Genomic DNA, 27,277 nt, shown 5'->3' with positions numbered 1-27,277 from the left:
AATCTGGTCTTGAAAGAAAGCTTTTTTCCCTTTTTCCCTCCCCCTCCCTTTTTTTAGGGTTTCCAAAGAAATTATTCAAGGTCAAGGATAGTACATCAGAGCACACATGCATACACACTGAAAATAGCTTGCACATTCCCCGATTAATGCATTGCATTCCAAATCTAACAAGGAAACTGGAATGCATTCAGATGTCTCCCTTTCATTAAGAAATATTTTAAAATTAATTTACTTGTTTCTGTTCTGGAACTTGGAAATATTGGTAGTTATTTCTTAAAGCAAACTGAAACAGGAATCACTGAAGATATTTTCACAAGACTCTAGCAGTCTTGGAACTAAGTCAAAAAAGTCCAACAAGAAGTCAGACATCATTTGTTTACTCCCCTACCACAATATTGTATTAACAAATTCTGGATTACTTGTTTTAGTCATACATTCCTAACCAAATCCCAACATCAGGCTGACTGGGGAAGAAACCATGCTTGTTTCTTCGGCATGTCAGCAGATAAACTTCTTGTCCTCCTCAAACAGGCAGAGTTTAACACAACCTTCTCCCCTTGGAAAAAGGTCACTACACATACCAGGACAATTTGGTATCACAGGACACCAAGAAGTTAACGCAAAACACAGTGCTTATATCTCCACAAATGACAGCCTTCATTTTGTCACATAATTTAGTATTACTTGCATTAAATAAAAATTTTTACTAAATCCACATGTCCTACAGGTTTCATCAAAAATTAGATATGTATTGCATACAGTAGTGAAGACCATCATGTCTGCTAAAAGGTGCATTTCAATTCACATCAAAAACATTTGTGCCAGCTTTGCTAATAAAATACCTGGTGTTGTTTTATCAACAGAAAGGTGTTTCACATGATACTGTTAGCACTCAAACAATTAAGCCTTGAAAGAAGAGAAATTACATGTTTTACTTGCTCTACATTTTCACATTATTTTGAGCAAAGATAGCTAGAGAGAACAAAAAATTATTAACTAGAATCATCATCCATTAAAAGGATCTGAAATTTGCCAATTACAATACATATTGGTATCACATTCCACCAGAATTACATGTAGCAGTTACCAACATGGTCTTGTAAAGCTTTCTCTTCCTGGTGAGAAAATGGCTTCTCCTGGTTTTGAAAGCAATCACCAACTTTTAGCTCATATTTAAAAAAAAAAAAAAGGGGGGGGGGAATAATTAGCTGTAACAATAGATGATAAAAGCACCTCTGAGTCAGAAGTTAGAAGATAAATACTTCTCATTAAAAGAAAACTAAAAAAAAACCCCCCAAGTCTTTAACTTCATTTAAAAACCAGCTAAAGAAACATCTAGGGAACTCCAACCATTATTTTACACTTGAGAAATTTTACTTTGTTTTTCTTTAAAAAGTATTTCTGTTACATCCCTCTGATCACATTTCACCGAGAGGCTTCAGAAAAAATGAGTCTGCAGTTCCACGCTGATGATGCTGTTCGGCTGAACCCTCTTCCACAGACAACACAGTTTTCTAGCTCACAATATTAACATTAAGTTCTAGAGCTGTGGTAAGTGCCAGTCAATTTATATTATTTTCCTTCCCTAGGAGTTTCTTCCCTCCAACTCACTCCCTTGCCATTCATACCCAAGAAGCATGACTACCGTGATTACAAAGCCTTATGCTGCCATGGAAAGGACTGTAACACCTTAAAGGCAGGCCTGTATGAGGCAAGCAGGGTCTATGCAGCAAAGACAAGCCAACCTCAAATTACAGACAGACAAGAATACTCTAGGAGTACTTATATGACATATCAAAAAACACTTCAAGTACTTCTAATGTGGATGCAGCTACAGCAGCAAAGTTGAGCTTTATAGCAAAGGCAGTCTCCATCTTTCCCCAAGCAAGAAGAGTCATACCAGCAGAGGCACAGGGTTTTGTTTTGTGGTTTGTTTTTTTTTCTTCTTCTTCTAGAATAGCTGCATTAAGGGTTCTTGCCAGGTCAACTGTGCTATTGAGGGATCACACCTCTTCCTAACCTTGACAGCCACAGCTGTGACAACAATACAGTACTGTATACTAATTCAGGGCTAACCTCAGAAACCAAATATACACTTCACCATCTAAAACTGTCTACTCGCTCCTGGCATCTTCAACAATTTGGCCAAGTGAAACACAGTCTATTTCTAATTTTCCTTCCAGATTGTTGTATTTACTCACAAAGTGCTTTCATGTTTAGACTGTAACTTTTACTAAAAATACTTGGTTTGAAATAAATTAAAAACACATACAGTAGAAGAGCTCTGTTTTATACAGTTTAAAAGGTTTGTTTTAGGAGCCTGCATTCTTTCTTTCATTCCTTCTTTTTGTTTTAAATAAACTAAAAAAGAAAATCCTTCATGTCTGATTGAAACAAAAAAAAGCTATAAAAACATCAATAAGATGCAAATGAAATTTTGAAGTCAACTTCTTTGGAGAAAAATCTTTCAAAATTAAGTGATGCTAATTATTATGCTAGGACAACATAATTCAACTTCAAAATAGGCTAGTGGACAACTTTACTGCTTGATTATTAAGAATATTATTTGTGCATATCACTAATGTGTTATCTTCCTTTTATTTAGGATTTTTTTTTTTTTTTCATTACACACAAGATGAAGTTGGGGGGCATGAAGCAGGATCACATGAAGATTTTTAGCAGAGCACAGACACAAGTGTTTGAAATTCTTTCACTTGAAATGAGTTGCCATGATAAAGTTGTCTGAATGTTTATTCAGGGCTAGACAGAAAAAAACACAACCACACAAACATAAAATTCAGAAGCAAATTGTTCCATTTAACTACCACTGAACTGAAATTTATGCGTCTCCCTCAGAAATCAAATCCTGCATTCCCTGTTTATAGTAATACTTAGTGTTATAAGTAAGGCTGTTAGAATTGATACATAATAAAATGTACTTTGTCCAATAACTGCACTTTTCCATAGTAAAATAGCAAACATTTACAGTTTTTCCATTACTCATACTGCAAAGAACATAAGTTCACATTTATATGGTCACTAAACACTCACTTACACAAACTCAATGTTAAGTTTTCCTCAATGCTACATATTCAACCATATTACATAGAACCAATTCCGTTCTCCACCCAATATAACTCACTCCAGTTTAAATTTACTTTCACAGTTGCACCTTTCTGCTTCACAAGGAGTATCTCAGCAGCAAAGAGCCTTTACCAGCCCTAACGACACAGCTACCTATCCAAATTACACAAGAACTTTCCTACACCAGGACCCAGCCTACCCAAGTGCTCCATGACTCCCTCAGTAGGCAAACCAAAGGCCTCTGTCAGAATAAAATAGAATATTTTCAGTTGGAAGGGACCTACAATGATCATCTAGTCCAACTGCCTGACTACTTCAGGGCTGACCAAAAGTTAAAGCATGTTAGTAAGGGCATTGTCCAAATGCCTCTTAAACACTGACAGGCATGGGGCATTGACCACCTCTCTAGGAAGCCTGTTCCAGTGTTTGACCACCCTGTCTGTAAAGAAATGCTACCTAATGTCCAGTCTGAACCTCTCCTGGCACAGCTTTAAACCATTCCCACACATTCTGTCACTGAATACCAGGCAGAAGAGATCAGCACCTCCCTCTCCACTTCCCCTCCTCAGGAAGCTGCAGAGAGCAATGAGGTCGCCCCTCAGCCTCCTTTTCTCCAAACTAGACAAACCCAGAGTCCTTAGCCACTCCTCATGGGACATTCCTTCCAACCCTTTCACCAGCTTTGTTGCCCTCCTCTGGACATATTCAAGAACTTTAACATCCTTCTTAAATTGTGGAGCTCAGAACTGCACACAATACTCAAGGCGAGGCCCCACCAATGCTAAATACAGCAGGAACAATGCCCCATGCCTGTCAGTGTTTAAGCAGCATTTGGACAATGCCCTTAACAATACAACTGACATGTTTCATATCACCAGCTTCCACTACTATTTTTGTGCAGCCTTCCAAAGGAGGTTCACATAAGGTTTTTAAAAAAAAAAAAAACACCACAAAAAAACCCACCAAACTAAAGACAAATGAAAAAACCCCACCCCAACAAAACATACCCCACCAAAGGTATTTTCAGCAGTAGGTATAGCATTTGTTTGGAATGCAGTTAAGGGGTCCAGAAGCAGCAGTCAACACTTCAGTTGTTGACCCTTGCCAACATTACTCCCCTTTTGAAGCTATGCAAAAAGTTCCTTTTTTTCTTTCACAACTACTCATCGAGGCCTATTCCACTGCTGAAAACAAGCAAAGTCAAGCCCACACTGGGTGTCCTAGAAAAGACTGCATCTTTTATTTATCACCCCTTAGCTTTATTTTCACAGTGAAATCCTAGCTTAAATGTAATCAGCCAAGAAACCCTCCCTCTGTGCACTCCTGCATTCCTCATTGCTTGCAAACAGAATCAAGTGCAAGCAAAAGGGAAAAAAAGAAGTCTCAGCACTGCCAACCAAACTTAAAAAAGCCCTACTTCCGGTTTTGCCAGCCATGAGGAACCACAGATTATGCCTCAGACTTTAGGAAAGAGAGAGAAAGCCAAAAGATTAAACTTATAAGAAAGGTAACGGTAATGATTTTAATTTTTTAAAGAAATAATAATTTTAAAATGTTTAATTTAAAAAAAATTGAAATTAAAAATAAATTTTATTAAAAATTTTAAAAATAATTTTGTTTTAAGAAAATAAATGTTTTTTAAAAATTAAAAAATAGGTTTTTTTAAAAAAATAAAAAATTTTTTTAAAAGTCTAAAACTGAACTCCACCTAGGCAGAAGGGAAGGGCACTTATCCCAAGAACAGCAACAGAGCTTCCCTTCGGAAAGCAGAAGGCACGTTTGTAGGCTTCCCACGAAGTGAAATCCGCTGCGGAAAAGGCCGAGGGGGAGCCCAGCACGCTCCGACCCCGAGCCGCAGCACCGGGACCAGGGCCGCCGCCACAGCTCGGCGCGTCTCAGCCCCACACGGCGCTACGAACAAAAGGCGAGCAGCAGCAGCAGCCGCAGCTGAGCCACCACCGGGACAAGTCCGGCCCAGCACAGGGCGGGACAGAGGGACCGGCCCCGCGGAGCCGCCATCCTGCCCTGCCCCCCCGATTGTCGAGCCGGCGGTGAGAAGCAATAAAGAGTCTCTTTTGTCTGGTTTCCACTTTCGGGGGGGGGGGGGGCAGGGCGGGGATGGAACAGGAAACTGAAGAGAACACAAATAAACATGAAAATGAGAACAAAGTGCCCAGTCGCAGCCACCTCCTCCGCAAGGCACCACCGCACGGCCATGAGCCCGGCACACCCGAACCGCACAAAGCGCAAGCGCACCACCCCCCCGCGGAAGTTATAAGCCCCTTCCCCGCGGGGCCGCCACCGCTCCGTCGGGGCACTGTGGGGGGGGCTCCCCCGCCCGCAAGCAGCTCCCCCCCCGTCGGGGCGGAGAGCACCAACCACCAGAGCCCTTTAAACGGAGGCAGGGAGGAGTTAGCCAGGGGCGCCAGCCCGCAGCGGTCAGCCGCCAGGTGCGGCGGAAGAAGGGAGGGGGAGGAAAGGAAGTATTGTTCCAAGAGGAAGAAGAGCAGCGCTTTCCTCCTCACCTCGCCGTTGTCACGCAGGGGCTTATTCCAAAGTAACTCGCGGGCCCGAACCGGGGACCTTTCCCGGCGCACCCTCCCCCCCCCGGAACTTGGGCAGATGGTGCCCCCACCACCCTAGAAATGCCTTTGTTCACGGCTCCTCCCCGCACACCCACTCCTGGGGTCTCGCACCCTCTTATTTATTTTGGACCGCGGCGCATCCCGCCCTCTTTCCCCGCCGGCCGCCTTCTGCTGATTCATTTCCACCGGCGGTCCGGGGCGGGGGGGGGGAGGGGCCGGCGGAGGCATCTCCTCGCTATTGTGGCTCGGGGTATGGCGATGACCCGGATTACCGAGGGTGGGCGCTGGGAGTGGAGCCAAACGGCATTACACACTCTGGATTACAGGGAGCGGGCACGATGCGTCAGTAGAGTTAAAGGGACAGGCGGGGGGCAGCGTGCCCGACCCGCCTGCCTAAGAGCGGGCCGGCTGCTGGCGGCGGGGGCCGTTAATGTGTCACGGAGCGGGGCGAAGGAGTTATTCCGTGTTCTGGGTGCGAAGGGGAGGAGACTGGCGGAGGAAGTTGCCCGTCCCGAATTACAACCTGGGAGTGAAGGGTTCGTGCAGGCCGGGCCGTGGGGGGGCAGCTCCCCGGCCATGCTGCCGGCCCCCCGAGGGGCTGCCGGGGCGAGCCAAGGAGGCGGGGTGGCTCCGGCCGCCGGGGCTGCGCAGGGAGGGAAGCGGCTCCCCGGATGGCAGGCAGGTGACACGCAGGGGGAGATCCGCGGCTGAGGAGGCCGGCGGCGCCCTGCCCGGGTGGCCGCCGCGGCCCGGCTCCGCAGCGCGGCCCCGGCCGGTGACTCACCGACTTGCAGGACGTTATCGACACAGCCGCCGTCTAGCAGAGCTATGCCCCTGCGGAAGGGCAGGCGATTCTCGGCGGCGGCGGCGTCCGCGCCCCCACCGGGCGCAGTGCCGGCGACGGCCCCCCCGGGGGCGGCGGCGGGGTCCTCGGCGCCGGTGTTGAAGGAGGAGTACATACAGATCTCCCTCTCGCTGCGGGGGAAGGACCAGTAGACAATCCTGCGCTGCACCGGCTCCGGGATCCGCTCGAATCGCTCCTCCACCCGCTGGAAAGGCCACTTCTCCGCCACCTTGCGAGCCGCGATGTCCAGCAGAGACTCGGGGCTCTGAGTCTTGCCGAGCGGCAGCAGCCCCAGGGCGGCGGCGGCAGCGGCGGCAGCAGCAGCTGCGGCGGCGGCGGCGGCTGCAGCAGCTGCGGCGGAGGAGGAGGAGGGTCCGGCGCAAAGTGCCCCGCTGCTGAGTCCGGTGCCGCCTACCCGCTGGCCCGGCCTGCACCCCGAGCCATAGCCGGGTCTGCAGCAGAGGCGCTTGGCGGGGGGAGGGAGCTGACCACGCTCCGCCATGATCGCGCCGCTTCTAAGCGGATAGCGGAAGTGGCTGTACTCTATAAACGGCACCAGGAAGGCAGCGAGCGGCCGCGAGCCACCCCGGGCCACGCCCCCTCTTCCCTTATATGGCCGCGGGGCGGTGCCGGCTGCCTCGCCCACGGCGGGGGGCGGAGCCTTATGCAAATCGGCGCCACAAACATAAATAGAACGCCCCATGGAATGCTTGTTCGGCCCCGCCCCCTCGCTGATGTCACGCGCGTAAGCCCGAGAGCGCCTCGCGCGCCTGGTGGGAAAAGGGGACGTGACTGGTGGCGCCCCTCTCTGACACCGTGTAAGGAATGGAATGCTGGGGTGGGGCCGCGGCTGCCACGGCCTCAACCCGGTCACCTCTGCTAGGAAATCCGGTGGGGGCGGGGTGGTGAGAAGAACCGCGCCCCGCAGACGAAAAATACGGTAACGGCTGAGGCAGCGGCAGCCACCCTCGCTCATGGAAAGGCGGGGGCTGGCCTGCCTCCAGCGTCTCGCCCGGGGTAGCAGAGCGACGCCCGCCTTTCGCCGGAACTCCGCGGGAGTTGAGAGCTTCTGGGAGGCAGCAGAGGCGCCTCGGAGGGCAGGTAGGAGGCACCCACGGGCGGTCCCACATAGGGTGGGGTGGTCTGGGCTCCTGCCTCAGAGGCGGGCTGAAACGGGTGAAGCTGGGGTGTTGTTGTCGGGGTGTTGCTCCTCTGGGGCAGGAGCCGGGGTGGCTGATCCCACGCGTGCCCGCAATAAGCCCTTGAGGCGTCTCAGTGAGGCGCGCCACAAATTTTCCCTTCTATTAGAGGTACTACGGTAGCTACGGCCATTGGGCTACGGGGTGAGCCCCCGCCCCGTGGGGTGCCCGGCGTGTGCTGGCTCGCTGGTCGCGCGCGTCGTGGGCGTGTTTGTGCGCGGGTTGGTCCCTGGAAGCGCTGGCTGCAGCCCGGTGCGAGCTCTATGTGGCCGGCTCGCTTCGCAGATGGTCTGGCTTGGAACCGCTCTGATAGCCCAAGGGGAAGTGCTCTGTGCCACGACCCGCGGTGAGTAAATTGGTGTCGAAAAGGTCTGTAAAAAGGCTGGTGTTGGCCATCTGTCCCGGTTAATTTTTAGCAAGTGGTGCGGTGCGTAATGCTCGCAGTTGCCGCAGAGCGTAAAGTGAGAAGGATTCTTTATATTTTTCTGTGGTCATTAGAAACCATACCATTCGGGATCATACCGACTCCTCAAATCAAATGGTCTTCCTGAAAAAGAAAAAAAAAAAAGGAGAAAATGCTGATGAGCCACAGTGGCAGGCTGAGGATATAAGACTCCTGCATAGCACAGGGTAAGTACCAAATGCTACCTCTGCTTGTAGCAGGGAATTCTGTCCCTAATTACAGCCATACTGCTAATGTAAAATATTATTAAAATAATATACAATAAAGATCAGAGCTAGCAAATAAAGCTGATACCATGTTTCTTATGGAGAGAGATGTTGATATATCATTTTAGAACAATCAATATTTTAAATTAATTAAATATTTTGGAACTTTAGCTTGAAAATGGCATTTTTGTCAACTTACAGTTGAAAACACTTATTCATCTTGCTTGGATTTAACGATGAACAGCCCTTGATAGCATATGATGCAGAAGCCATAATTTGAGTGCCTGGTGGCTTCATTCATGTAGGCTAGTTTACCCAGCTAGACTACATTTTCCATGATGAAATGCAAGTGTTCAGCTGGGAGGTGCGCAGTTGGGAGATGGCTCCATCAGGGAATACAGCGAAAGAATGTCAAGTGTGTCAGGCGTAAGATCTAAGAAGTACAAACAACATCAAGTTGACTTGAAACTTAACATCTACTTTTTGTTTCCACCAAAAACCGAGACTACAGAAATAGTTTATTTTCTAAACAGGTGATTGAAGACCTTTGCCAAGACTGCATTTTCCATTAAAAATGGATGGGAAATTCAATGAACTGTATCAGACTTGCTGACTGATTTTTAAAGAAAGATTGGCAGAAAACCTGAAGATGGTTTAGAATATGCAAGTATTGGCTTTTTTATATGCTAGTAAGCTCTTAGTAGCGTTGATTTGTAATTTCACAGGTAGAGAATTTTTTTACATCTAGGTATAGAACTTTTTTTTGCTTTTTCTGCTGTCAGTTGCTTATATTAAGAAAATGGCTAATGTTTTTTAACCAAGGAGTTTAAACTGCAGACTACAGACAGGGACTAAACTGTGTTCTACAGAGTTTATTTTCTGTATATACTACAAGGTGTTTTTTCTTTGGGATCATGAGAGCTACCTTCTGGATACGAAATGAGTGTAAACTGATGCTTGTGCTTCTGGGTATAGACTGCACAAAACAGTTACTCTTGAGGTGCCGGTTTCATAAATTCACAGATACCTTGCTGGGATATTAACTGGCATCTTCATCATTTTAGGCATATATTTTTACAGGTGATCTACTAGATTTATATACTTAACTCCAACTAAATTTTGCAGGTATTTGGGAGCCTGAATGCTACAGGCAAGAGATGAGGATGTAGTACTTTCTTTTACTATTAATATGGTATTGATTTCAGTATTTCTGAGAGCAGAGAAATGGAATATGTAGAAGGTAAAAAATTAAGAACTTCCATGATTGCATGTGTTTGAGAGCAGAGGAAAATTATATTTAATTTTCACCCCATCACTTACTCTCTGTTAATAATTGTTCACATCTTGAAGCATTTTTTTCTTCTATGTTCTTCTAGCACTATTTCTGTTTTAAACAAGTGTCTAGCAGTAAAAATGCTCTTCTAAATTGGGTAATGGCTGTTCTTTACCAGGTCTTAGCCACCTGTTGCAATAAAAATAACACACTAATGCCACTGGAAGAATTCTTCCTGTCATAGTAAAGAAGCTTTACAGTAAAAATTGAGAAATAAGAAGAGAGAGATATGCCAATGAAAAATAGAACTTCCATAATAAGCAGAAGTAGCCCATGTGTCAGTTATCTCAACTTAGTCATTCTTCTGTCTTTTCAGATCTGGGCAGAAATTATCAAATTCACTTAAGAAATCCCAGAGAAAAGCAGGTGGAAAAGCCCACAGATCCACCTTTTTCATCCATCTACTACTCAGCAGGAATAGCTACTTCCCATTAAGTTTATGAATATTAATAGCTACACAGGATGCTGTTGAAGCTTTTTCATTTCTGGGCTAGGGAGTACATGAAGAGTTAATGGCATCTTTGCTCTTGAAATTCTGCCACAAGCACCAGGTATGCTTCTCCTTGGGCTCCCTCTGCATTGGTATAGCTCCATAATGGCTTGCAAATTATAATCTGAGTCTGAAGTTCCTTTGTCCCACTAGTATTGCCCCTTGAGTTCCTTTAACTTTCTGAAAGCAAGTGGGAAGATGTGTTAATTCCAGGGAAGAAATTAAAATGTGTTAAAGCCATACCTGAACTGTATTTAAATTTATAGTTAGTTTTTTCTTTCAATGGATGTTCTTCTTGTGGAAAGACCTTGCTGAGCTGAGCATTCATTTCCTCTTTTTCTGCCTCACGGTTTTGGGAGGTCTGTATTCCAGAGCTATGCAGAGAGGAAGGAATGGCTGCAAAACAGCAACCTTGACTTGGTTAACTTCCTGCATGTAATCAAAGGCTATTCTATGAGCTACTTGGAAAAATACCCTCAGCCACCACTCAGTGAAATTCATTCTTAATAATGTTTCAAAGCATTAGGCCACTTGCAGTCATTTTCACTCATTCCAGTAATATATACAGGGCTTGAGCATTCTACCAGTTATGGTAATTTAAAAGAAAGATCACATACAGCTGCACAGTTGTGGTTGTATGAAGCAAACAATGGTCTAAATGTAGAAAAATGGATTGCAGACAACATAATGGTGGCCAACACAAGTCACCCTGGTGGTTAAAACTTATCTGGAAAGATGCGAACAAGCACAACAACCATTAAGAGGAGACATGGCATTTAAGCTGAACAAGAGTCCAGATTCATGCACTGCATAAAATGTTTCTAAATGCTGGGAGGGTAGGGGGTCAGAGATGAGGAGGAAGAAACTCAGGAAGGGAGGCTAGAGGGCTCTCGGAGCTAGAGCTTTAAAAAAAAACACAAGAAAAATTACTCGAGGTGACGGCACTAAAATAATCAAATACAAAATGACTGATGGGCCTACTGAAACGGCTGAATTTAAAATGCTAAAACAAGTCCTTTTTAACCTGTTTCTTTAAGCTTTTTTAGATAACTAAGCACTTCAGTTCTTATAAGAAAGCTATAGGTTTTATGGATTCCAAATGTATTCTATCATTTATCATTTGAAAGCTTGAAAAACACTGCTGTAGGTAAAGGTAGTGAATATCACTACACTTTGCAGTGTAGTGACTCTGGAAATTCAAATACAGGAAAAATGGATAATAGCAATGAGTGTCGATGAAGTTATCTTAAGATTGGTCAATGAAGAAAATAGTGTGCTTGATCAATATCTTTGGTTTTACAATGTTTTCTTAAATAGTTTCATTCATTATGTTCAGAAACTATTTTTAATTTAAGGAATTAAAAATAGAACGTTTGCCTTTTAGTAGCCTTTTAAATCAAATACTCTAGGATAAATATTGCCAACTCTTTAGAGTCTCTCTATTAAAGTGAAAATAAACCATCAGCACTGAATGAGCCCTTTCAAAGTGCAGCTTTTTATTCTAATTAAATTCCCTGATGATTCCAAAACTGGAGTCAGAGGCTAGAATCTAAAAGCATTTAGGAAAATGTACTTAAAATACGAAGTGTGCTTTATCAGTATTCTACAATAATGAAAAGATACAAACATCCTAATTTGACCTAAATCCTCTTGACATTCATTTCTGTGTCCTCTGCCTTTTTGTGGCTTGATACTTGACATATGAAGTCATTCTGAGATGGACTGAAGGGGAGGGTATTGTGTGTGCCAGAGTCCCAGAGCTGTGTGAATTAATGCTGCTCTGTATTTCCTCAAGGAATGAGCACATTCAGTTTACATTTATTGAGAATAGACCCTGGGAATGAATTATTTCTTCCTTATAAGGAGCCTTGTGTTGGGATATCTGTTGGGACAGTTTAGCTCACTACTAAGTTACTAGGGATAAAAGCATCACTGTTACAAGTAAAATGATAATGTGAAAGTGACTTCTTAAACATGTTGAACTGATTTAGAAGATTCAGAATTTCAAAGTCTTGGAATAGAGGAACAAGAGTGTCTCACCTTTCTTTGGAGTTTTAACTTATTCACTTACCATTTGCAAAAAGTCAAAAGCAGAAAATCCTGTCTCTGAGAGGAAACTAGATTTAACATCCCTTCTATAGATCTGAGTTGCAGAATTCATGAACACTCAAAGTAAAAACAGTGTTATTACTCTCACAAGCTTTTCTAAACTTTATTTTTAAAGGATTATATTTTTCCTAATATCAAAATAAAAGCAAATTTGATGAAAACTTCAGGTTTTAAAATAACTTTCTTCTAAGTATTTTTTCTCTTTACTGCAAGTGCATACATTTAATTGTGGTAAAGTAGCTGTGTAATGTTTTTTAAAAAAAAAAAAGATTACTCAAAGCTTTATCCTCTTCTGGTCAGAAGTCCTCCACCAAAAATGTGATAGGCCAGTTCAGAAGTTAATCAGTTGCAAAATGCCACTGATTGATCTACCATCATGTATAGGAACACCTCAGCAGGTATAGTGTACAGAAAGTGAAGTAGACTGGTGGTCTAAATGGAAACGTCATTGGACTGCCTTCTTGTGGATAAACGTCCTACACTAACAAATCTCCTTTTTATCTTCTCCGGCTTCCTCCCTTTAAACTGCATTTTACTTTAGACTTCTTTGCATTAGACCAAATAGCTACTTTGCCATGGCAAGCAACATAATAATTCTTGGGCAGAAACTCTGCATGAAGACGGGCATGCAAACCTCAATCCACTAATGTAAGGAACAAAAGGCATTGCTTACCCAGATTTTCACCTATGGCAAAGAAAGAGAAACAACATATACTAAAAATTCTCAGAAGTGCATTTTCCAGGATGTTAAGTGCTGGTAGAATGGCTTTAAAGAAAAACATAAAACAAACAAAACAAAACCAAAAAAAAGGACCCTCTTTCTCCCATTTCAGGAAGTCTGAGTCCAGATTCATTTGTGATGGTGAGGGAGCTGTACTTACAAGGGAACAGCTTAAATATGCCAAAAACTGAAGCTCCTGCCTATGCACTAGAGATGCGGTACGTATCTGTAGGATACCTTGTTGTTCTGGTGCATCCTTGTCTCCACCAGTGCAGCCAAGACAGCAGTGCAAGGAAGAGGAAAGTATAGCTAACTGGCCAGTAATTGCTTCAGATATTTGCCAGTCTTCTATGAACTTCTCTGCCTTTTTAAATTATAACTCAGGACCTGCAGAAAGTATGGAGGCAGAGAAAAGGCAGAGATAGCTAAACAACACTTAAATCGTTCCTGTTTAAAAAAACTGGCATTCTTTTAAAAAGCTTGGGTACAATGTCTGCTTCCTCTAACTTAGTCACCAGTGATTGCATTTAGCAAGCTAGGGAAACTGAGCTGCACTTAAAGATTTTTTTTCTTAACAGTCCATTTAAATTTTGATTCCTACTGGTTCTTAAATTCTTAGTTTACAAGTATTCGAACAATATTACAAACCTGCCTCTAGCTTTGCTGGGACTGAAACACCCAGTCAGGATTTACAGACTACTCTTTTCTTGGGTTGTATCAAAGACAAACTTACAAGGTAGTGCTCTAAATATGAGGGCTTCTGTATAATTTAGACATCCTATGAAATTAGAGACTGAGTTTTTCTCTATGGCAGAAAAATGATGCTGTGCCCTCTGGTTAAGCTTCATTTAGTCAAAGAGGACTATGCACTGAGGAATAATTAATGAAGACCCAGTGTGAGGGTATAACATTCTGGGGAGCTGTCTTTAATTTTTTCTTTTTTTTTCTTTTTTTCCAGATGTCATCTTCTATTTGTATCTGTATAGCAGTATTTGGTGTCAACTCCATCCTTAAGCAAAGTGCCATTTAAAGGTGACGGTATTTTTGTGGGTTGGGTTTAACTAAATAAAACTTAGTTACAGTAAAACTGTACTGCTCTGTCCTGACTAATGCCCCGTAAACATTCCATCCACTTATCTTCCTTCTTCCTATTCTTCCTGTCCTGCAGTCTTGGAAATTGTACCAGAGCTAATATCTCAAGCTAAGCCTTGTAATCAAATTCAGAAGATAGAGATAAGCTATTGTTAGAGCTCTGCAGTGAAATTTTGTCAGAGAACCCAGTACTTCCTTCTACTTCAGTAGCTTCAAAGGTTTCATTGGAATCCCTTTCTTGGAGCAGGGATTTAATTTTTTTTCCTACTGGTCTGTCGCTAAACAACTAACTTTTGAAGTTGTTCTGAATAGAAAGGGAGAACACTCTTCTTTTTCCTCTTCTGTGCTCCAGGGATTAAGATGAGCTGAGAGATATGCCTCTGCTGCACTTCTCCACTTGGAATAATAGTGGCACAACATACTCATATTTCCAGAAAGTTAGTGCTTTGAGCCTCTTCCAGGGGGGTATTAAGAGTTACAAGAATTTGGCAGTTTTTACTACTGAAAAGGAAGGGACCCCTTGATACTTAATACTTATCCGTGCTGCTTTGCTTCAATAAATTAGGCAGGACTCATAGGACAGCTGTCTTATTGCTAGACAATGTCCTCTGCTGGGCTGTATTGGGGTCCTTCAGAAGGAATAGATACAGGCACTGTGTGTGGTATGGTTCAAATGCTCTAGGAGATACTGTGTCAGACTGACTGTGGGCTTAGGCAGATGTTACCATCAGTCATCCTGTGGATGTTGTGATCCATGAGCAGGAGGGAGAGAAAACTATTCTGGCGTGTTCATGTAAAATAATTTTTTTTTTTTTAGTGGTTCCAAAAAATGGAGCCTCTGGGCAGGGACAGGTCTCAATGGAGCCTCTGAATTCATCCAGTTGTAGTGAAGATCTGATGCTATGTTACTGCTCCCCCAATCTGAGAAGAAGGAAGAATCTCTCTAGTACCTTAAGTCAGAACTGCTTCCCAGTTAGTAATTTTAATATGCGCTTCTCAGAGCTTTGTTACAGCCAGCACAAAAGTCACCTTGTTCTTCTGTGGTTTCAGTGGTTCTGAGCAGCAGCAGCAAAGCCTGACAGATGCTGTCCAGTTTTCACTGTGTTCAGGGCAGCAGCACAGGCACCAAAGCTCTCTGTATGCACACTTGGACAACCAGTACTGAGTCAGTTTGCACCCTACTCTGACCTTTCAACTTATGTCTGCAAACATAAAGGCTTTGATTTTTGTTTTTAAAACAAAAGTTTATTGGCTGCAGTTGAATGGCTGCTTTTGAAGTTCTCTAGGAAAGCTAGAGATCTTTTCTTTAAAAAGAAAAGAAATCACTAGGATATGAGTTAGGAGTGGAAGAACTGAGGAAGAGAAGGGCAGAACTAATGCGAGTAAGATTTGAAGGATAAGTTTATAAACCCAGTCCCTTGCCAACTCCACCCTCTAAATGGCATTTACTTCCAGGGAAATTGGATCCACCCTGGACTGATTCTAGCGTCAGGAAAATCCTCCTAAAATAGCTCTGGGCCTTACAAAAGTTGCAGTTTCCTAGCCCAATAATTGATGCTGTGGTGACAAGCTCCATCTGGTACTCATGAGTCACAGTCACTACATCTGCTAAGGGGAAGAAGGCAACTTTTTTCCTTTGCTGAGAATCTCTTGCCTCGTCTGCAATGAAGGTCCTAGGAGTGAAAAATTGTTTGCTAAGTTTGAGCACTTCTTGAAAGGGATGGTGTCCCCTATACTGGCAACTTGGAAATGAAACTGCAATCTGTTTACTGAGATCAGTCTGAGAAAGAGATAGACTGGTGGAACCATGCTCTGCCCTCCCTGAGACAGAAACAGGAACAGCCACCAGAAAAAAAACAAGATCAAGGGGATCCTGTATCCTCCCCTCGCTAGGCTGAAGGCAGTAACTTAAAGGAAAGGAATGAATGGAGGCAAGTCCACGCTCGGGGCGGCAGGCGAACCCCCTCCTTGCCCACCTCGCCTTCCCAGGCGCCTCTGTACAACAGGTATGAGGCCCTGGAGGTGGAAGGCCAGTCAATGCATGATGTGGACGATGATCCATCTACACCAGAGGTGTTGCCAAGGTCAGAAAGGCCTACCCCCCGTATCACGACCACCTCCACAAGGAAGAAAAGACAGGTTATAGTTGTAGGTGGCTCCCTTCTGAGGGGAATAGAGGGTCCAATATACTGGACAGACCCTCCTCTTAGGGAAGTCTGCTGCCTCCCTGGGGCCCGGATTAAGGACATCACTAGGAAACTTCCTAGCCTGGTACAGCCCTCGGACTATTATCCATTACTGCTCTTCCATGTTGGTGGCGATGAAGCTGCAACGCATAGCCCAAGGGCGATCAAAAGAGACTTCAGGGCCTTGGGACGGTTGGTAAGGAAATCTGGAGCACAGGTTCTTTTTTTCCTCTATCCTTCCAGTTGTGGGCAGCAACATTGGAAGAAACAGATGGACCCAGTCTATTAATACATGGCTCCGTGACTGCTGTCACCGCCACAATTTTGGGTTTTTCAGTAATGGGATGGCCTACATGGCACCAGGCCTGCTGGCATTGGATGGGATTCACCTTTCTCAAAGGGGGAAGAGGGTCTTTGTTCACGAGCTAGCGGGGCTCATCATTGACAGAGCTTTAAACTCGACTTGAAGGGGGAGGGGGATAATATCAGGCCTGCCCGTGACAAGCTGTGGGACGACATGCCAAGATTAGAGGGACGGGGTGCTAGCGAGGGCCCTCAGCCTGTTGCTCTGAGATGTGCTGGGTACACTGGAGCACACTTGAAGTCTTAGGGAGATGAGCCAGGGGCTCCTGAGGTAATAGGAGCCAACAGGGAAACACCGGTGAAATACCTCAAAGGAATTAAGGTGTGTTCCTCTAAGAAGGTGACACAGCCGACAGCCCAGCTGAAGTGCCTCTACACCAATGCATGCAGCATGGGCAACAAACAGGAGGAGTTGGAAGCCACTGTGCTGCTAGAAAGCTATGACCTAGTTGCCATTACTGAAACCTGGTGGGACGAATCCCATGACTGGAGTGCAGCTACTGATGGCTACAGGCTGTTCAGAAGGGACAAGCGGGGAAGGAGGGGCTATCCATTTCTACATCAAGAAATGGATAGAGTGTGAAGAGCTGTCTCTGAAGAACAGCCACGAGCAGGTCGAAAGCTTATGGGTAAGAATTAGAGACCGAGGCAACAAAGGGAACCTTGTGGTTGGTGTCTACTACAGGCCGCCCGATCAAGGGGAGCCTACTGATGAAGCCTTCTTACTCCAGCTACAGGAGGCATTGTGCTTGCAGGCTCTCGTCCTGCTGGGGGACTTCAACCACCCCGGCATCTGCTGGAAAAGTATCGCGGCGAGCTGCAGGCAATCCAGGAGCCTCCTGGAGTGCATTGAGGATAACTTCTTAGGCCAGGTAATAGACAGCCCTACCAGAGGGGATGCAATAGTGGACCTGGTGGTCACCAACGCAAGTGAGCTAATCGGTGATGTCAAGACAGGAGGAAGCCTGGGCTGCAGTGATCATGCATTGGTGGAGTTCGCGGTCCTGAGGGATATGGGTCAGGTGAAGAGTAAAGTCAGGACCCTGAATTTTAGGAAAGCAAACTTCCAGCTGTTCAAGGAGTTAGTCAGTAGGACCCCCTGGGAAACTGCCCTCAGGGACAAGGGAGCAGAACAGAGCTGGCAGATCTTTAAGGATGCTTTCCACAGAGTGCAAGAGCTCTCAGTCCCCAGGTGTAAGAAATCAGGAAGGGAAGGCAGGAGACTGGCATGGATGAGTCAGACCTGCTGGTCAAACTACAGGGCAAGAGGGAACCGCACAGGCAGTGGAAGCAGGGACAGGTAACCTGGGAAGAGTATAGGAACGTTGCCCGCTTGTGTAGGGATGGGGTCAGGAAGGCCAAGGTGTGGCTGGAGCTGAACTTGGCAAGGGATGCAAAGAATAATAAGAAGGGCTTCTATAGGTATGTCAGCCAGAAAAGGAAGGTCAAAGAAAGTGTACCCCCCTGATGAACACGACTGGCAAACTGGTAACGACGGACGAGGAGAAGGCTGAGGTACTCAACAACTTTTTGCCTCAGTCTTTGCTGGCAATCTCTCTTCCCACACCTCTCGAGTGGATGGACATCAAGACAGGGACTGGGGGAGCAAATTCCCTCCCACTGTAAGAGAAGATCAGGTTCGTGACCACCTGAGGAACCTGAACATACCTAAGTCTATGGGACCTGACGAGATGCATCCCAGAGTCCTGAGGGAATTGGGTGATGTAGCTGCCAAGCCACTCTCCATGATATTTGAAAAGTCATGGCAGTCGGGTGAAGTCCCTGGTGACTGGAAAAAGGGAAACATTGCACCCATTTTTTAAAAGGGTAGAAAGGAGGGCCCTGGGAACTACCGACCTGTCAGCCTCACCTCCGTGCCTGGGAAGATCATGGAACAGATCCTCCTAGAAGCTATGCTAAGGCACATGGAGGACAGGGAGGTGATTTGAGACAGTCAACATGGCTTCACCAAGGGCAAGTCTTGCCTGACCAACCTAGTGTCCTTCTATGATGGAGGGACTACATCAGTGGACAAGGGAAGAGCTACGGATGTCATCTATCTGGACTTCTGTAAGGCCTTTGACACAGTCCCCCACAGCATCCTTCTCTCTGAATTGGAGAGAGATGGATTTGATGGATGGACTGTTTGGTGAATAAGGAATTGGCTGGATGGTCGCATCCAGAGAGTAGTGGTCAACGGCTCAATGTCCGGATGGAGATCAGTGACGAGTGGTGTCCCTCAGGGGTCTGTATTGGGACCAGTGCTGTTTAATATCTTCATCAACGACATAGTGGGATCGAGTGCACCCTCAGCAAGTTTGCAGATGACACCAAGCTGAGTGGTGCAGTTGACATGCCTGAGGGATGGGATGCCATCCAGAGGGACCTGGACAAGCTAGAGAAGTGGGCCCATGTGAACCTCATGAGGTTCAACAAGGCCAAGTGCAAGGTCCTGCACCTGGGTTGGGGCAACCCCTGGTATCAATAGAGGCTGGGGGATGAAGGGATTGAGAGCAGCCCTGCAGACAAGGACTTGGGGGTATTGGTGGGTGAAAAGCTGGACATGAGCCGGCAATGTGCACTTGCAGCCCAGAAGGCCAACCGTATCCTGGGCTGCATCAAAAGAAGCGTGGCCAGCAGGTCGAGGGAGGTGATTCTGCCCCTCCGCTCTGCTCTGGTGAGACCCCACCTGGAGTACTGCGTCCAGCTCTGGAGTCCTCAGTACAGGAAAGACATGGACCTGTTGGAGTGGGTCCAGAGGAGGGCCACAAAAATGATCAGAGGGATGGAACATCTCTCCTACGAGGACAGGCTGAGAGAGTTGGGGTTGTTCAGCCTGGAGAAGAGAAGGCTGTGGGGAGACCTTACTGTGGCCTTCCAGTACTTAAAGGGGGCTTATAAGAAAGAGGGGGACAGACTTCTTAGTAGGGCCTTTAGCGATAGGACAAGGGGTAATGGTTTTAAACTGAAAGGGGGTAGATTCAGACTAGATATAAGGCAGAATTTTTTTACGATGAGGGTGGTGAAACACTGGAACAGGTTGCCCAGAGAGGTGGTAGATGCCCCATCCCTGGAAACATTCAAGGTCAGGTTGGACGGGGCTCTGAGCAACCTGATCTAGTGGAAGATGTCCCTGCTCATTGCAGGGGGGTTGGTCTAGATGACCATTAAAGGTCCCTTCCAACCCAAACCATGCTATGATTCTATGATTTTAAGAAGCGTAAATGAAGAGGAACCACTTTAAGAGTACCTAGGGATTGGTCTAAGTTGCATTATTGCCATTGAATGTGGGTTTATGTCATATTGTGTACTAAATGGATAGTATAACCATGGCAACATTCATGACGTGCTCTGTATGGATCTGCCAACACGAGAATGAAATTAGCATTCAGAAGACAACTGTTTGAATGTGGCTTGAGAACTGAAAAATCATGTTTCGGACTACAGTCCGCATGAGAATACACTTCAGCATCTGCAAAGTGAACATTATGCAAAATTTACTACTTTGGCTTAAGCTGATCTCAGCAAGAGTATTTGTGGTATCATTTGTATAGGTCTTACCTTGATGAGTGAAAGCATAATGGTATAAATATTAATAGCCAGTGGCGATTCTGAAAAGCCCCATAACAGCCTTAATTTTGTTTGTAGTATACTTAAAAATACAAATACTACTAGCCTTATATGTTCAACTGTAGTGCAAAGATAGTTAAAATCTTTTCCAAGTTTACTTGGAAAAAAATAAAGTATGATAATTTCTAGACAGGATGAAGGTTCTACTGTCTGCATATAAAGAAAAAAGGTGTGAGGTAAATGGAAATAAGGAGGAGAATATAAAAGGAAATTTCTAGATCTGAGTTAGTCCTCTGCTGTCCTAGGTATAAACTGTTGATAAACTTAGTCTAATAAATAATTTTTGTTGTTGTTGCAGCATGTTGTGATGTTCTTGCAGAATCTTTTATGTGGGAAGTTGTGATCTGACAGAATGAAGGTGGATTGAATAATTGCTTGCTTCTTCATGTCTCTCCACAGGTCACTTCTTTCTGAAAGGAACAGAGTCAGTGTAACTACAAATTTCTCATTGAGAGTCATACCAGCTGTTGCAAGTAATGCTGAACAAAAATATTTCCCTGGTTACTCTGCCTGCACTTTTATCTGTGGTTAACTTCAAAGTTTTTGTTTGAGTCAGTTTCTTCTTTTTTGTGCTATGTGACAGATGCACACAAGACATATTTCTGTAAATAAGCTTCACAAGTCCTTTAGGAGATGTGTAGGAAAATAGAGAACTGCTTTTAACTAACTTGTGAAAGTTGGCTAGATTTTAAGCTGACTCTGCCCTTTCAACGGATGCTTAGAACAGTGACTGTTCTTTATTGCCTCAGCACACCATCTTGGGATAACACATCAGCCAGTCTGATGGAATATTTTATGTAGAGTTACTACTTCCCCGTGAGTCAATGCTGTAAACAGCAATCATGTCTGCAAAGAACACAGCATCATTCATGTCCCTTGTTGCCCTCATGGCTAGAAGTGGTACATTTAGGGAGGGTTATGTTAGTCCTAAGAATCATATGTACTATGGAAGTGTTGATAGTAAATCACAAAAGACTGAATAATTAAATATTTTTTTCTATGTTTGGAGCATATGGGTAAACCCCAAACTTTTATCACTTCACTAGGTGAGAAAACATCCTATTCCAGCAGTAACTCAGGAGCATGTTAGCCATCAAAGCTAGGTTTAAAGTAACATGTTCAGATAACTTTAATTCAGTGTTTATGTTCAAACTGACCGAGCAGCTATCTGGATTGCTACTGGATTTTCAATAAACTTGAAACTGGGAAAGACAATCCAGAAGACTTGACAAATTTAAGAGTACTGGCAGTAAAAAGGGTAAATAGGACAATCCAGATGATTACTGGCTAGCATCCATGTAGGTAAAAAAATGTATAACTGAATACAAGTCTGATCAGTAAGCTATTGAAGGAAATAAGTAGAACTAATGTTGGTCAATATAAGTATATGAAAAACAGATCTGACCACAGTTTTATTAAACAACACACTTGATAAATAAAAATAGTCTTTAAATAACAATAGTGTTTATGTAATACTTAGACTTCTTCCAGACATTTTGACTTAACCCTGCATGACATTTTTATGTCATGCTAATTTAATGAATATGACCTGTTATTTAATAGAATATTGGTTAACTGACATCTGAAAACAAAACAGTAAATGGAGGATTCTAACTGAGCAAGTATATTCATATTAGGGTTATTTGAGGAATTGCTTTTGGCCATGTGTTATTTACTGTTTGTTTTAAATTACATCAAAGATTGTACAAAATTATTAATGATAGCTCATAGATGACCCAAAAGATTGGGGAGGTAATAAGCAACAAAGATAAGTCATTGATGCAGTCCAGATGACTTTATTAAATAAGTTGGGTGCAAGCAGACAAGTGTTTTGTGGCTATCTATTAAGTAATACGTCTGTGAACAGTGAAAGCAGATTGTCCTTTTCACCTGTCCATTTGGTCTGCACACCAAATACCAGAGCTCAAGAACAGAGAAGACACCCAAATTTGGGGCCATTGAAGGTCAGTTGAGCAAGGTGTTCTCAAAATACAGTTCCCTAGAAAACACAGCCTTTTGTTTTACGGGAGTCTAAGCCTCCAATTTGTTTTCCTGGGATTCCTTGTATATCACGGCTCATCTCTAAAATGTGCAGTTATGTTACATACTTACACAACTTTATTATGGCACCTCAGAGTAATGCTAGAACACTCCCATGCTATAGATTTATTCTACTTTTGAACTTTGAGCCAGTCTTTTTAAATATTGACTTATGCCATAGATGCGTTGCTACTATTACCCTTTCTCTGCCTTGCATAGCCTTTTCACATGTACATATTTGCTGTCATTCCAGACTACACTTTCATCTAATCATCAGCAAGTTTGCAGACTATGTTTTTCCCCTATGAAGACAATCCCCATGTCAGAAGATCTTTTAGCTCTCTAACTGGCCCAACTTATGCAAGGCAGCCTTAAAACTAGTGGATCTTGACAAAAAAGTATGTCTTATTCTTTCTGTGCGTTCATTCTTCTTTGTCTCTCCCAGCTTTACTAGTATCAGAGTTAGAGCTCTACAAAATTGCTCCAGACCATTTCTGAACAAGTCTATTGGTACAAATAAGGGAATAAAACCATGTCTGCAGATAATTCCCATAGTTTAATCATCAGTCACGTTATGGCAAAGTTAATGCTGCTGTTGCATTTTTCATCTTTGGAAATTTGTGTTTTGCTTGACCTAAAAACTGAAAATACTGGTTGGAATTTTTCTTCTGTTAACAAGTTTTTATTTGGGGATTTGGAGGAGGAATAAAGAGGTACAGAGAGATTTATCGAGGAACGTAACAATTAATGAACTCTTAAATATGGTGCTTTGTTCAAAAAGCCTCATGTAATTCTTGGCTATGCAAAGAGAAATTGCTAGGGACTACAAAGACAATACTAGTTCTATGTTTGGCACTGAAACAATTTTTGGTGCAATTTGCTTTGTCCAGTTTAGGATTCAAGAAGACTGTTGGTATACTGTATTGGGTTTGCGTGTGTCCTGGTTTCAGCTGAGATAGAGTTAATTTTCTTTATAGTGGCTGGTATGGGGCTATGTTTTGGATTTGTGCTGAAAACAGTGTTGATAATACAGAGATGTTTTGGTTGTTGCTGCACTAGTCAAGGACTTTTCAGCTTCCCATGCTCTGCCAGGTGCACAAGAAGCTGGGAGGGGACACAGCCAGGACAGTTGATCCAAACTGACCAAAGGGCTATTCCATACCACATGACGTCATGCTCAGTATATAAAGCTGGGGAAGAAGAAGGAAGGGGGGACATTCGGAGTGATGGCGTTTGTCTTCCCAAGTAACCATTACGTGTGATGGAGCCCTGCTTTCCTGGAGATGGCTGAACACCTGCCTGCCAATGGGAAGTAGTGAATGAATTCCTTGTTTTGCTTTGTTTGCGTGCGCAGCTTTTGCTTTCCCTATTAAACTGTCTTTATCTCAACCCATGAGTTTTCTCACTTTTACTCTTCTGATTCTCTCCCCCCATCCCATTGTGGGGGGAGTGAGTGAGCGGCTGTGAGGTGCTTAGTTGCTGGCTGGGGCTACACCATGACAGCGTGGCAAGGTTTTGGTAGCAGGGGGGGTACAGGGGTGGCTTCTGTGAGAAGATTCCAGAAGCTGCCCCCATGTCTGACAGAGCCAGTGCCAGCCAGCTCCAAGACGGACCCGCCGCTGGACAAGGCTGAGCCAATCAGCGATGGTGGTAGCGCCTCTGGGATAACATATTTAAGAAGGGGAAAAAATGCTGCGCAACAGCAGCCAGAGAGAGGAGTGAGAATATGTGAGAGGAACAACTCTGCAGACACCGAGGTCAGTGAAGAAGGAGGGGGAGGAGGTGCTCCAGGCGCCAGAGCAGAGATTCCCCTGCAGCCCATGGTGAAGACCATGGTGAGGCAGGCTGTCCCCCTGCAGCCCCTGGAGGTCCATGGTGGAGCAGATATGCACCTGCAGTTCGTGGAGGACCCCACGCCAGAGTAGGTGGATGCACCTGAAGGAGGCTGTGACCCCGTGGAGAGGAGCCCACGCTGGTGGGGAGAGTTCTCTTTTCTTTGTGAAGGGCTGGGCACCCTGGAATGGGGTCGCTCCAAGAGAGAGGCCCACGCCTTGGAAAGCGTTGTGGTTCTTGCGATGTCTGGTGAGCTCTCGCTGGCCCATGAAAATCCAGGGGAGATGCAGCCGATCAAAAGGGAGTCAGGTTCACATCCCCAAATCTGGAGTGGCGGAGACGGGCGCCACGAGGCACCCAGTATGGTGATGCAGTCGATCCCAGAGAAGCTGGCGGGAGCCCTGGGGAGAGTGTGAGGAAGAAGGAATGGCAGAGACAATGTGTGATGAACTGACCGCAACCCCCATTCCTTGTCCCCCTGCGCTAATTGGGGGGGGAAGATGTTGGAAAGGACCCATGCTGGAGCAGTTCATGGAGAACTGCAGCCCATGGGAAGGACCCATGTTGGAGAAGTTTGTGAAGGACTGTCTCCAGTGGGAGGGACCCCATGCTGGAGCAGGGGAAGAGTGTGAGGAGGAAGGAGCGGCAGAGACAACATTTGATGAACTGACCGCAACCCCCATTCCCCGTCCCCCTACACTGCTCAGGGGAGGAGGTAGAGAAATCGGGAGCGAAGTTGAGCCCAGGAAGAAGGGAGGGGTGGGGGGAAGGTGTTTTAAGATTTGGTTTTTATTTCTCATTATCCTACTCTGATTTGACTGGTAATAAATTAAATTATTTCCCCAAGTCGAGTCTGTTTTGCCCCTGATGGTAATTGCTGAGTGATCTCCCTGTCCTTATCTCGACCCACAAGCCTTTCGTTGTATTTTTCTCTCCCTTGTCCAGTTGAGGAGGGGGAGTGATAGAGCGGCTTTGGTGGGCACCTGGTGTCCAGCCAAAGTCAACTCACCACATAGACAGAAAAGGTTGAGAGAAGAGACAGAAAAATCATTGATTCATGTGGTGCAATGCAAGGAAGTTTTTCTGTTTGATTTATCAAAGATTTATAAAAGTGTATTGACTGCAGTCCAAAAGTATCTGCAATGAAATAGAAACTTAATATCTGGCTTTTCCATCTAGCTGACAAAGACATAACAGGATCTGATTGCTGGATGTTGAAGCTGAACAAAATTAGACTAGAACTGAGTGGTCCAATTTTCCCTAAATAATGAGCAATTAACCATTGGAACAGTTTGATGACAATTATAATGAGTTTTCCATCTCTAGTAGCTTTAACCTCAAGAGATGTCTTAAAAGACATTCTAGTTGAACTCAGCAGTAGTTCAGGAAATCTCCGGGATTTCTATGACAAAACAGATCAGCCCAGATGGTCACAGTGGATGTTCTAGCCTTATCTCTGATGGGGACCAAGATGTTTTTGGTTCATCCTTCAGCTCTGCTATGGGCTTACTTCATGCTCCAGTTTTTTGCCTATGGATGCTAACAGTTGTTCTGGAGCTTCAGTGCAGCTGCAGCAGTTTAAGAAAGGGCATAATCATCTGTAAATGGTATAGTGTGGCAAGGGATCCAAACTGCAGAAAAGCCTGTCCTAAAGATGTATGCAGAGGACAGCCAGTCACATGTGGAATTTTAGCACTCCTTTTTCTTGTTTATTCCAGTTTCTGAGCAACAATCTTGTGAATTAACAGTGTATGTGGTGATTCTGTGCTACTATATAAGCTTGCGGCCATATACAGAAAGTGGAATACTGTTTTGGATTAACAGTCCTAGCTCATGTATCAACTTTTGTATGCCTGCATGATTTTAAACGGACCAAGGATATGTCCATATTGACACTTGATTTTTTAGCTTGTCCAAAACTTGCAACTTGCGTTTGGCCTCTTGTTTGTAAAGTGATTGTTGTGGTTTAACCCCAGCTGGCAACTGAGCACCACACAGCTTCTTGCTCACTCCCCCCCCCCGGTGGGATGGGAGAGAGAATCGGAAGAGCAAAAGTGAGAACACTTGTGGGTTGAGATAAGAACACTTTAATAATTGAAATAAAATGAAATAAAATAGTAATAATAATAGAATACAGAAAGCAAGTGATGCATGATGCAGTCGCTCACCACCTGCCAACCGGTGCCCAGCCAGTCCCCAAGCAGCGGCCCCCTGGCCAGCTTTCCCCCAGTTTATATACTGAGCATGATGTCATATGGTATGGAATAGCCCTTTGGCCAGTTTGGGTCAGCTGTCCTGGCTGTGCCCCCTCCCAGCTTCTTGTGCACCTGGCAGAGCATGGGAAGCTGAAAAGTCCTTGACCAGTGTAAACACCACTTAGCAACAACTAAAACATCAGTGTGTTATCAACATTATTCTCATACTAAATCCAAAACACAGCGCTATACCAGCTACTAGGAAGAAAATTAACTCTATCCCAGCTGAAACCAGGACAGCAATATTTAGTCCTTCAAATAAAAAGTGCAAAAGTAATTAGTAACATTAGCTTATCATTATTTACAGCAAACCAATTCCCTCTTTGTGCATAGAAAAATAAAATTATATCCTTTCCTGGTTGAAATCTTCCTTTCTGCAAGTAATAAAAAAGGCAAAGAACCCTTACAATGGCTACTTTAGCCTTCTTGCAGCTTGGGACAAAAGCACATTGGCAGAAGGACAATGTTCTGTTTCTGATGGCTATGAAGCCTCACTGAACTCGACCTGAATATGAACTTATACAAAAGGGACCTCTGTGCAGTGGCAAGAACTTGAAAACAGAATATAATTATGTAAGAAATTTAAAATAAGTTGGGGAGCATGTTTGAGATCAGCATTCCAAGTAGTCCCTAACAAGAATTGGATGTTTGTATCTGTTGCCACTCATTTTTCTTTATGACTGATCATCTGAATTTTCAGTTAAGCTTCCTCCAAGCTAGAACCTTATACTTCATAGCAATCCTTCTTAACAGCCTTTTGGTACAAAGTTGGGCTTGGTATCCTATACAAGTCTCCCAAACTTTAATTCCTTTGATACTGATGAGGAAGGGATGTGTTTAAAAA

General features: G+C 44.4%; 1 protein-coding gene and 1 long non-coding RNA gene across 9 annotated transcripts in view; one reads left to right on the top strand and one right to left on the bottom strand.

The window, feature by feature from the left end:
* The window catches only part of ZSWIM6 (zinc finger SWIM-type containing 6), a 142,797-nt gene extending 135,781 nt beyond the window's left edge, over window positions 1-7,016 (bottom strand). For both annotated transcript variants that reach the window (XM_072859509.1, XM_072859510.1), the window contains exon 1: window positions 6,454-7,016. In XM_072859509.1, the coding sequence (XP_072715610.1) occupies window positions 6,454-7,015 (562 nt within the window). In that variant the 5' untranslated portion in view covers window position 7,016. The remainder of the gene's footprint in view (window positions 1-6,453) is intronic.
* Window positions 7,017-7,105: 89 nt separating this feature from the next.
* On the top strand, window positions 7,106-26,526 carry LOC140651041 (uncharacterized). Of its 7 annotated transcripts, XR_012042230.1 has the most exons (7): window positions 7,106-7,614; window positions 8,211-8,342; window positions 8,915-9,044; window positions 10,031-10,265; window positions 13,147-13,252; window positions 13,993-14,066; window positions 20,705-26,524. It is a non-coding gene; the product is annotated as an uncharacterized lncRNA (long non-coding RNA). The 7 variants fall into 7 exon arrangements; XR_012042234.1 differs by lacking the exons at window positions 8,915-9,044; window positions 10,031-10,265 and having other exon boundaries at window positions 20,705-20,778; window positions 22,599-26,526; XR_012042233.1 differs by lacking the exons at window positions 8,915-9,044; window positions 10,031-10,265 and having other exon boundaries at window positions 20,705-22,743; window positions 23,438-26,525.
* Window positions 26,527-27,277: the final 751 nt, after the last annotated feature.

The sequence above is a fragment of the Ciconia boyciana genome, chromosome 4, assembly GCF_034638445.1.
Source record: "Ciconia boyciana chromosome 4, ASM3463844v1, whole genome shotgun sequence".
Lineage (NCBI taxonomy): Eukaryota > Metazoa > Chordata > Aves > Ciconiiformes > Ciconiidae > Ciconia > Ciconia boyciana.
The sequence above is the reverse complement of the archived record's forward strand: the minus strand, read 5'-3'. Positions and strand labels throughout refer to the sequence as shown.